The following is an 11920-nucleotide window of genomic DNA, read 5'->3' on the forward strand; positions in this document are numbered from 1 at the left end:
AATTTGCCCCCATTTCTTTCAAATTTGTCAATCCCAAATGGGATTGAAAAGGGAATTATATTGACCCCTGTAAAAAGGTAGTTGTATAGGTAGATACCTTTGTAGGAGTAATTAAACAGGTAATTGTAGGAGTAAGTAAACAGAAATAAATTCAGACGTAGTTAGCTATAGGAGTAGTAGGCAAAATTCTTCGGTAATAGTAATTTTTTGAAATATTTTTTGTATTTTAGTAATACTCCGTTAGACACCCCGCTTTCATACTAAATACTAGTTAGAGTCCTGGTTACTTCACTGATTTTCAAAGTTAACGGAGATAAACGGATTTCGTTCAGATTTTAGTTTATTGAATAAAACCGAAATTGGTTGAATCGAAACAAATTTCTTCATCTCTCAGGTAATTTCGAAAGCAAAAAATGAGCAGACAGCATTTTGTAAATACCACTACCAGGGGTATTTTGTGATTTTTAATTTAAAACCTGTAAAACTATATTGCTAAATGCCGCAAATTATGTCAAAAATAAAAGATCTTCAAGTTGACTCTCAACGGTCATGTTTTGTGGGATACCTGCAGCTAGTTCTACGGATCATTTTGGTTCGTTTTCTAAAAAATTTAACAAAATTTCAAACATTTCACAACTGTATTGTGTTTTAGTTTGCTTTTAATTCAAATATTTTATTTAAAAATGGAAAAACAAACAAAATTTGAGTTATTTTGGACTAGATTGTTGCAAAACAAAAGTACTCGTTGAAACAGTAAATACTTTCACGATTCGTTTCCTTCTGCAGAATATTCATTTTTCTGAAGATAGCAGAACTATTTTTATACGAAACAGGAATGCGGAGATTTGTCGAAGGCAAGGTCGAGTTCAGATTTAGTCAAAACAAGCAGAAATTCAAAATTAAAACATTTTATATGTTTTACAGCAATTTCAAAGATTAAGAGTGCTAAAAATAAACAAGTTTAGACTCGACGGTNCTTCAGGTATGGTTGAATAAAGACAACTTCTGGGCCGAGCGCTGCAGCTAAGATAAGAAAAAGATACAAACAACTACAGAGATTAAATTTTATGAATTCAAGAGGGTCGCTGAACTTTCAGCTACCGCTTTAACTCTAAAATTAAATTTGGTTCCAGACCACAGAAAGATATATTGGTACGTCATTGTTTACAAGAAGAAGGAAAACAGGATTGAAAAACTTTTGAAATTATTTAATTTTCATAAAAACAAAATTCATATTTCTTTTTAATTTAATAAATCTAAGTTTATGTAAATCTTGCAATTGTTTTCCAACTGAGTTCAGTCTAATTATAATTCCATTCTAGGAACTCAGAGAGAAAATAAACTTGAACATTTCTCCCACAGATTACAGAGATAAGACACTATTTGTCTGAGTCCTAGATTACAGAGTTAGGACACTAGTTTCCGAGTCCTAGATTACAGAGATAGGCCACTAGTTGCTTGAATCCTAGATACAATTACTGAGATAGAATACAAGTTGTCTGATCAAGGATAATTGAGATATGCTTTTTTCCCAGCTAAAAATGGATTATTTTCAATTAAGGGTTCTCTCTAAACTTGTTTTGTGTCGGGTACTTTTGTAAATCTGACATGCCCCTTTAAATGAAGGATCACATCTTGATTGTATTGCCTCGTGCAGGTACGTTTTCTTAGAAGATGTGCCCTCACAGTGAGCCATAGGTTGCAAACTCTCACGCCACGCGGATTTAACAGTTCGACGCCATGTTTCCAGCAAACTATGACTTTCGACAACAACTTGACCTATTATTAAACATAGATTTTCTCTTTTTTTCTATTATGCTTTTTTTTGGCGGATGCCTTTTGAGTAAATAAGTAAAACAAGACAACTTCCTAAGTTTAAAGATTTTTTACTTATTGACAAGTAACGCAAATGAATTTGAGATGAAGAAACTGAACGTATCTCGCTCTGGTTAGTCTAGTGTGACGCACAAATCAATGAGAATTTTGACAAGTACTTCTGTAAAAATTAAGATCAAACAAGTGGTTAATTGTTCTAAAATATACATGTTTATGGCAACAAAAAGGTCTAGGTGTTTGGATACTTGGATTCAGTATTAAACATTTATACAACTTTTCATACCACCCTGGATCTACGTGACCTATCAACTGTAGCACCCTGGATCTACGTGACCTATCAACTGTAGCACCCTGGATCTACGTGACCTATCAACTGTAGAACAATGGATCTACGTGACCTATCAACTGTAGCACCCTGGATCTACGTGACCTACCAACTGTAGCACCCTGGATTTAAGTGACCTATCAACTGTAGTACCCTGGATCTACGTGACCTATCAACTGTAGCACCCTGGATCTACATGACCTATCAACTATAGAACAATGGATCTACGTGACCTATCAACTATAGCACCCTGGATCTACGTGACCTATCAACTGTAGCACCCTGGATCTACGTGACCTATCAACTGTCGACTGTGATTATCTTCACCGCTCACCGTGGTTTTGATTGTTTGGCTTGGTATTTGTGTTATATGGTAGGGGGAAGTTTCAAACGAACAGATTTTACATAAAAACGAAGATAACACGTCTTGTCCTCTCTGCATAACCTGTGTTTTTTCCGCTCTCTAGGACTTGACTCAGATTTCAAGACTAACTCCTTATCCATCTTCATCGTTGCAAAATGTGCAAAACTAAATTTTCCAAATAATCAAAATTCCGGAGGTATTTTCAACTTTAATCTCCAAGTCAATATACAACAGAAATTTAGAGTGGCGAGAAAACGGTATTTAATCAAGGAAATTAGGATTATTTTATTGGTCTTCATCTCAGTCATGGTTATTTTCTTTTGTTGTAACCTTAAATGATTGTTTACTTATTTAAAATAATGCACAAGGACCAGAATAGAATTGTTGTCGCTAAGAAACAAGATTCTGACGATGAACAGATAGACAAGGTATATCCCACGAATCAAAATCGATAATGCAGAAAACTCTTTATTTCCTAAAAAAAAAATAACGAAATGAATGATGATAAATAATTATTACAGGGTTTGCAAATTTATAATGAAAAGATTCTTACGATCTATTTTCCTATTCGGGGGCTATCTGTCGAAAAGTCCGAAGACGCTTTTTATACATTAAAACTTCTGAAAAGATTGACAATTAAATGTTGATGAAAGTCACTAATTCTTTAAATTGTTCACAATTGATAAACGTTTTAACTCCGTCATCGGAGAACAAGGAAGAAAGGCGGGCTGAAATTGTTTGGTTTGGATTCTTGTCTCCGAGAGGAGCATTTAAGTTGAAGACGACATTACATAAACTGCGGGGGGGGGGGTCTTAATGTTAATGGTTGACAAGAATACACTTAAAAATTGCAATCAAGTCGTCTTCCTATTTCAGATGTTTCTGGTTATCACTCTAAATTAAGTACTTTGAAGTGAATAAATATACTGGATTATTCCAAAATATTTAAAATATGACGAAATAGAAACTTTTCTACCCAAGACTGGTAGAATACTGATATATTCTTCCAGGGTAACAAACCCCCTTTAGTACTTTAAAATTGTCCATATAATTTAGGACGAAAGTAGAATTAAAGGCGTTAAAAAGGCGCACATGCTAGTTCTAATGTTTAGTTCATCATTAGAATACATAGCTTGAAATTTATTGTGCAGTGTAACTTCATCTAATAAAAGAAGCTTTTTGTATCCTTTTATAAACCTTTATTTAAGTTTACACTCTTACCTTTAGAAATATAAATTTATTTTATTTCTAACTTATCCATCCAAACACACCATCTTTCTAACTTATCCATCCAAACACACCATCTTTCTAACTTATTCATCCAAACACACCATCTTTCTAACTTATCCATCCAAACACACCATCTTTCTTACTTATCTATCCAAACACACCATCTTTCTAACTTATCCATCCAAACACACCATCTTTCTAACTCAGCCATCCAAACACACCATCTTTCTAACTCGTTTATCCAAACACATCATCTTTCTAACTTATCCATTCAAACACTCTATCTCTCTAACTCATACATGCCAAACAGCATCTTTCTAACTTATCCATCCAAACACACCATCTTTCTAACTTATCTATCCAAACACACCATCTTTCTAACTCATCCATCCAAACACACCATCTTTCTAACTTATCCATCCAAACACATCATCTTTCTATCTCATTCATCCAAACACACCGTCTCTCTAGCTCTTCTATCCAAACACACCATCTTTCTAACTCTTCTATCCAAACACACCATATTTCTAACTTATCCATCCAAGCACTTCATCTTTCTATCTCATCCATCCATGCACTCCATCTTTCTAACTTATCCATTCAATCACACCATCTTTCTAACTCATCCATCCAAGCACGCCATCTTTCTAACTCATCCATCCAAACACACCATCTTTCTAACTCATCCATCCAAACACACCATCTTTCTTACTCCTCCATCCAAGCACTCCATCTTTCTAACTCATCATATTTTTAAATGAAGTAAAACCTGATATCTAGATCAGGTTCAGCTAAGCAACGTACAGCTAACAATTTATGAAAAGGGGGATTTTTGTTTTTCTACAAATTATTATTTAATTTATTCATAATTAATTAATACTAAAAATGTGGTAGAGTTAGTATTATATTATTTATTTATTATATTACAATTTGATATATCCTCAAAGTAACGGAATGGTTGAAAGGTTCCATAGGTTAGCAGGTTCAGATTGGTTTTCTCATCTTCCTCTAGTTCTCTTGGGTTTGAGAGCTACTCCGAAGGATGATACTGGCCTCTGAGGCTGTTTACGGTTCTCCTTTAACCTTACCTGGAGAACTCGTGGATGTTCCTGAACTACTTCCTGATGCCTTCCTCAGGAAAGTTAACAGAGCTATTGATGGTTTTGACGTTCCTCCGCCTCATCATGTTCGTCCTGTTTCTCCGGTTCAACTCCCTTCAGCTCTCTTGACAGCAAAATACGTGGTTTTCGTGAGGATGCAGTTATATCGTCCCTGGCACCACGTTATCGAGGCCCTTACCTGGTAATAGATAGGCAGAGCAAATACTTCCGCCTTCAGATTGATTCTAAGCAGGATGTAGTCTCCTTAGATCGCATGAAGCCTGTGTTCAGTGATGCTCCTATTACTCCCACGCTTCCTCCGCCTAGAGGAAGACCCAGACGTAGTCCAGTGGCTAGTTCTTCAGATCCCCCGCCGTCCTCCTCCACTAAATCACACAAGAAATTTAGGTTCAAGCTCGTTCCCCAAGTTCTTCCGCCACCTGTACCTGCACGACGGAATCCTTACAGGTCTTCAAGAGATAGAAGGATCTGCTCCGCCATTTCTCCGCCGTTCCTTCTGGGGGGACTACTGTGGCGGCTATGAAAGTCGTCTTAGTCTATGAATCCTACGCAGCAGCTAGAAGGCTAGGGGGAGTTTCTGATTAATTCAAAGTATGTTACATACTTTTTTATTTTCGAAATAGTGTCATAAAAATGGAATTAAGTGTTAACTAATGGGAAGGGATGGGAAGGGATGGGAAGGGATGGGAAGAGATGGGAAGGGATAGGAAGGAAGGGATTGAAGGAAGGGATGGGAAGGGGGAGGGGTGGTAAGGAGGTAGGGATAGATCGTTTTTACTTTTCTGAAAAACGATTGTTTTCTTAGATGTATTCTCTTTAAACAAAATAAAAAAAATTACAGAAATATGATCAAGGTGAGGAACCAGACCTAAAGGGCATCGGTACTTCTTACTAAGTAGTTTTTAAAAAAATACCTAGCTAAAGTTATGTAACCTTTTTTATAAAAAAAAAACAGTTTTTGGTGGAAAACCTCTAAGATCAGAAAAACCTTTTGTCAGAAAACATTAAGATCATTTTGCTCGATAAAAAAACCATGTAAGACATCATTCATAAACTTTTCTTACTTAAAATTTTTTTTTAATTAAAAGTCGAAAAACAACCGTTTTTTCAAGAAAATGATTGTATCGTCGTTTTGTTATTCGTTTTCCAAATGTGCAAAATTGTAGTCGTAGATATAAAATAATAATATTAAAAAACCCGTCCCGTGAAGGAAAATGAAAGATAAGAATAGCATAAAAAAAGAGAACAGTCCCTGAACAGTGAAGGATGTTGAAAGATAAGAAAGTATAGGCTACGCTTAGTTTACCAACATGCATAGATAAGGAACGGTGTATTTAAGTAAATAAAAAAGTATAAACAAAAATACATTCAGTTAAACACAATTAAGTTAACAATATTTACACTTTTTACAAAAATAATTATAATTTTGTTCCAACTGTTAACGTCCATCCAGCTTTTTGATTGGATATTAATCTGTATCATATGAAAATGCAAGAATTAAAAATTTTCATGAAATTATAGTTAAGAAGAAAGAATGCCTCATCTAGAAGAACAAGGCAAGTACACTCAAATTAAATAAAACAGAAGTTTAAAAAGGAAAATTATCCAATAAAAAATATCATTTAAAAACAATTATATCAATATAATGAAACAACTGTTTTATTTAAGTTTTAGTTGTTAACAAGCTTTTTTCGAATTACAAGTTTACAAGTAATTAAAGAGAAGTTTGTTAAACTGAAAGATTCTCTTTAAGTTTCCATGTTTTTGAATATCCATGCTGTTTAAATGCCTGATATAAATCAATATTAAAATCGAAAGTCGTCTTAATTCTATAATCGCCTATCACCGTAATATTTAAGAATCAATGTTAAGACAGATATGCAGAAAAATCCAAATAAATCGTTAGACAATAAAAAAACGTAGAGATATAGGATGCCCCAATAATTTCTTTTTTAAGTAACAAAAGATCTATTTCAATCTACTCAGCATTTATTTGTCAATCTTTGATAATGTCAAGTGCAAACAATTTACTTAAACAAAATATCTAGGGAATTTGAAAAAGTTTCAATCATCTTAGTCGATTTACATTTTTTAAACTAAAAAATACTGGAAAATTTGAGAGGCAAACCCATTTTTTTCCTTTAAAAATTTTCGATGACCAAATACGTCGATAATGTCGTCTTTTAATTTTTGTTTCGTGTTAGGGGAAGTTCATATACAGGGTGTCCCACGAAACATGACAGTTGATAAATAGTTTAGAATGTCTTCTTCCATAATTTGTTAACTTGTTTAATACCAAAGACAATGATAAAAATATTACATGAGAGTCATATTATTTAAAATAAAATATGTTTGAGCAAAAGATTTTTTAAACGAAATAAACTGTAAACAGCCTTTAATATCTAAAACAGTGTATGGAAGACGACATTCAAAACTATTTAGCAACTGTCATGTTTCGTGGGACACCCTGTATTATAAAGTAGGAAAAAATATAAATTTTTAATGATTTGATAATAAAATTAAAAAAAAATTATTTAGTAAACAAAACTGTGATTGTAAATTATGAGAAGTTAGCAGTAAATGGTAAGCAAGCTGACTAACTGTAAAATGACAGGGTTAATTGAAATAACAGATAGGACACTAGATGTCGTCTTTTCAACTCGTTCACAATAACCCTGAGGCAGAAGACCAGATGAGTTGTGCGCAGTCGGCAAAGAACAGACTCTCTCTGTCTTGCAATTCAAAGCCAACTGCGCAAAACTTCTCCTGTCTTCTGCCTCAGGGTTATTGTAAACGAGTTTTATCCATAAATCTTGAAAAGATGACATCTAGGGTCCTATCTGTTATTTTAATTAATCTATGGACTGTAGACGTAATTTTGAATGGCCCTCGCCCCTCTATTTATAGAATGGGATAACAGATTTACATAGAACTGTTTAAACTTTTGCCGCAGTAAATATTTTCTTAAAATTGATCGTTTTTAATTGCAGTTCTTTGTGAAAATGTTTTGAAAAAAACTATAATTATTGACAGAATTAAACACTTTTTATAACCTACGTGAATATGAAACATCTAGAATTGATAGAAGAAAATGGATTTTAAAGCGAACACTTTCTTTAAAGGACAGGGTGTCCCAAATCCCATTAAACATGGGAATTGAGAGACGACTTTAATATCGTCTTTGATTTTCAGATAGTTGAATAGTTAGTTTACAGATAAATAGATAGTTAAATAGTTAGTTAAAAGATAGATAGATAGTTGAATAGTAAGTTTAAAAATAGATAGTTGAATAGTAAAATTAAAGATAAATAGATAATAAGATTGACAAACGACATAATTTGCATCAAAAAAAGCTTTCCAAATTGTGGTCTACCCTCTTTGTATCTTTAAAATTGACCGAAATATTAAACATTTGAACATTTTTGTTGATTTTGATTTAACTGAAATCTGGAAACATTTCTAAATATCTCCGTAAACTTTGAAGGTTACAAAATAGTAAAGACCACATTTTGGAAATTCCGAGACTAAACTAGGATGTTTCAATACAACGTTTACAAAATAATCCTACAGGGTGTCCCAAAAAAACATTGGAATTTAGTGACGAATTGGATATCGTCTTGTTATGAATTAGCATTGTAATACCTAATTTCAAAACCCATAATAGAATTATGTCTGCTAGAGTTTATTTTATGGAAAGAGTAAAAGACTGTAAAGATGTGTCTATAATGTCTCCGCAAGATGAACAGTGAAGACAGACAAGTTTACTTTGTTTGTATACTGCAATTTTCTTGTTTTACAAAGTACAACCGTATGCAGTCAAAACATAAACAAGCAAAATGTGAACATACAATGAAACCCTTAATAACGAATACATCGGAAGAATTTATCAAATGTCGTCTTGACAATTTTTCAATGAGTTTTATACTATATTACGTAAATTTCAGTATTTGCGAAAATAAATAAATAGCCATGAATATGCGGGAACAGTTTTAAAGTTCCATATAATCATTTAATTAAAGAACTAAACATCTGCAATATTCCATTATCAGAAATTGAAGAATACGACATTTGATGAATTCTTTCGATGTATTCATTATTAAGGGTTTCACTGTAGCAGACGAAACTCTTACAGATTACAACTTTCTCCGTAGGTATCACTAAACTAAATCAAAGAATTAGTTAAAAAGACGATATCAAATTCGTCACTGAATTCCCATGTTTATTGGGACACCCTGTACATGCAATAAAGATGATATAGAAGTCGTCATTAAATTCTCATGTTTATGGGGGCACCCTGTAGACACCACTTCTGTGAAGTGGAGACATTTAATTTTGTTCCAGGAAGTGTAGCTGTCTATGCTGATGGGGGCAGAAGCCTTGTCATTGGGATCTGGACTTTTGGTGAGGAAAACGTTTCAAAATGTCGTCTTCGCAATTTTGGATTTTTTTCTACAACATTAAATACAGGGTTATTCTCATCGGATCTGAATTCAGAATCGACTGTGCGGTATTTTCTTTTTTGTTTTCCTGCAACTGTAGTAAACTTGTTTATTTTTTGCCAAATCATTAGGTATATCAGTTTTGGTAGAACTATTTAAGTACATTATTCGGTGTGGGTATAAACCCTGTATATATAAGAACCAAATATATATGAAATTATTTTATTTTAAAATTAATTTTAAAAAAATTAAAAAATTTTTTAAAAAAAAGTGTGTTCCCTTAAATCGAAAATAATTTACAAGTTTCCCCCACAGCAATTTCCCCATCATATATCAATGTTAGTACTTCAAAATAAATGGTCGCGTCTGCTCGCAACCTTTGACTCCTGCATGCATGAGCCCAAAATTCTAGAACTAATTTGGAATTTATTTTTCAGTTGCCCTTGTTGTTTTTATTTCCTACATTGTTCACTGGATACAGGTAATTCTGATTTCTTTACTCACAGTCGTCGTCATATATAGCAATACAATGAAGACGACTTTCTGTTTCAATTTTGATTTTTATAACATTCTTTCAAGCAATAGAGACACAAACAAGTAAACAAATGTTGTTTACTTGTAAACTTGTAATTTGCAAAATGCTTATTAGGGATCAAAGCATTATTAATAAAAAGCGTCTTTATTGTATTGATATAATCGTCGACCATTATAATTTTGAATTAAACCTTTTTGATATTTAAATATATAAAAGATTGGATCTTAGATTTTTATAAACAGAGTGTATACCACTAAACTGACAGCTAGCTCAGAGACGACTTAAAGGCTAATTGTAATTGAACTTTGATAACCTAAGTACAAAGTGAGTATTCAAAACACCACAATATGCATGGAAAGCCTATAATTAGTAAACATTTTATCATACAAATTTCGTCTTTTGTCTCGTTACTCTAAAATGTTTAGTGGGATACCTAGTATTTTATTTGTGTACCAAATGTTTTAAATATCCTAAGCTTTACAATATATGCAGTCCCGTTAGTTTTTCTTTCTTGTTAAAATTCTGTCAGTTATCCTTTTATTAATAAATCTAAAAACAAACCAAAAATATTCAAATATTTCTGTTCGTTGGTGAGCGGAAACTTTCTTCTCGACCCAAATTATTAATGAAACCTGAAACCAGAATCAATCAATATTGAGAAGTAGCTGAACTATATATTTAGAAGAAATGGTTCAACTTAGGAGTTCAACTACTTCTCGCTATTCTATAGATTTCTCCAGGTTATCAAGTATATGCGGAGAAGGAAGAATGAGATGAGAGAGGATGGAAGAGAAGGGTTGGAGAAGGTAGAGATGGGAACCGTTTTTGTGAATGAACATTATTTTTGAGAACAAACAAAATTCTATGCGAACGATAGTGTCATTCAGTAAAAAAACTAACGATGGACGGCTGACTTGGATGGTTCAGAGAAATAAAAAAAACTATCGTTTTTTTTAAATACAAACAAACAACTTTTCTGAACGAACGATAATTATGAGAACAAACGAAATTCATTTTTTGAACAATTGAAAAAAACGATTTTGTCGTTCACGAACGAAATGAAAAACAGCCAAACGTGCCCATCTCTAGGAAAAGGGAAGCTTCCAATCCTTCTCCAGGATAGATCCAGACCTACCATACTTTAATATCAAGCAGCTGGAGAGACAGGTACAGTAGTGACCAGGAAACAATGGAATGATTGGCGTCTTCTTCCTTTTTTAAATTTTTTTTGTATGTCTCGTATATACTTTTAAAAATGTACTATAACTGGAATCCTTTCACATGGAACCCATCAAACTGTTGAATAGAAAGACGACCACTGTTATTTTGCCAGGCTACATTATTTGCATAAATCGTGCTGAACCGACTTTACAATGGGTATTCCAGACTGGATAGTACAACTAAATGCATTTACATAAACATGTTGTCAGTTTATGCAACTTTTAGAGTGGGCCGGGGTGCGACGTTAAAGCAATTTTATGTGTATTTGATAAATCATTTATGTTTAACCCTATCACGATTGGGGGAGGGGGGGGCCCCCCCTTGTGGTTTCTTCTGAATGACTGAAAAACGGCTTACATTAGAACACTAAAACTTCTTAACTTGTTCAACATAGTAGTTGTAAACAGTAGTTGTAAACAGAAATTGCCAAACATTTTTTTTATGCACAGGGTAGGGTTGAGGACATAGATAAATAAATAAACATACGCAAAATCACCAAGAATTGTACAGTCCGCGAATTCATACTTCTAGGGGTCAAAGTGTACTTCAATGATAAGCGGGGTGGGTTGGTGTTTTAATTGATTTCATAATTATTAAACCACTCAGGAACTATTTGAACAACAATATTTCACTGAGCGATATATCATATTTACGAGAACTGAAGAAGGACATGAGAAGGGCTAAACTAACTTAAATTTCTCTCTACAGAACTCATGTACACCACAAGTACTCAATGACATAAGAACAGACAATGTTCACAACCGACCTAGTTAATCTATATAATAGGAATATCTTTAAAACATCTCTGTACATTTATATCTTTCAAGATGAAAAATGTCGTCTTATGCG

At 33.3% G+C, this 11920-nt stretch overlaps 1 protein-coding gene across 2 annotated transcripts in view; it reads left to right on the forward strand.

Annotated features, from left to right (window-relative positions):
• The first annotated feature begins 6158 nt into the window (after window positions 1-6158).
• LOC111715983 (uncharacterized) overlaps window positions 6159-11920 on the forward strand; it is a 7354-nt gene continuing 1592 nt past the window's right edge. The window contains exons 1-6 of one of the 2 annotated variants that reach the window (XM_023491391.1): window positions 6159-6432; window positions 7415-7459; window positions 9218-9277; window positions 9753-9796; window positions 10591-10656; window positions 10940-11017. In XM_023491391.1, coding sequence (XP_023347159.1) covers window positions 6411-6432; window positions 7415-7459; window positions 9218-9277; window positions 9753-9796; window positions 10591-10656; window positions 10940-11017 — 315 coding nt within the window. In that variant the 5' untranslated portion in view covers window positions 6159-6410. The remainder of the gene's footprint in view (window positions 6433-7414; window positions 7460-9217; window positions 9278-9752; window positions 9797-10590; window positions 10657-10939; window positions 11018-11920) is intronic. The other variant, XM_023491392.1, reaches the window with a different exon arrangement.

Source organism: Eurytemora carolleeae, unplaced genomic scaffold (assembly GCF_000591075.1).
Source record: "Eurytemora carolleeae unplaced genomic scaffold, Eaff_2.0 scaffold1918, whole genome shotgun sequence".
NCBI classification, from domain to species: domain Eukaryota; kingdom Metazoa; phylum Arthropoda; class Copepoda; order Calanoida; family Temoridae; genus Eurytemora; species Eurytemora carolleeae.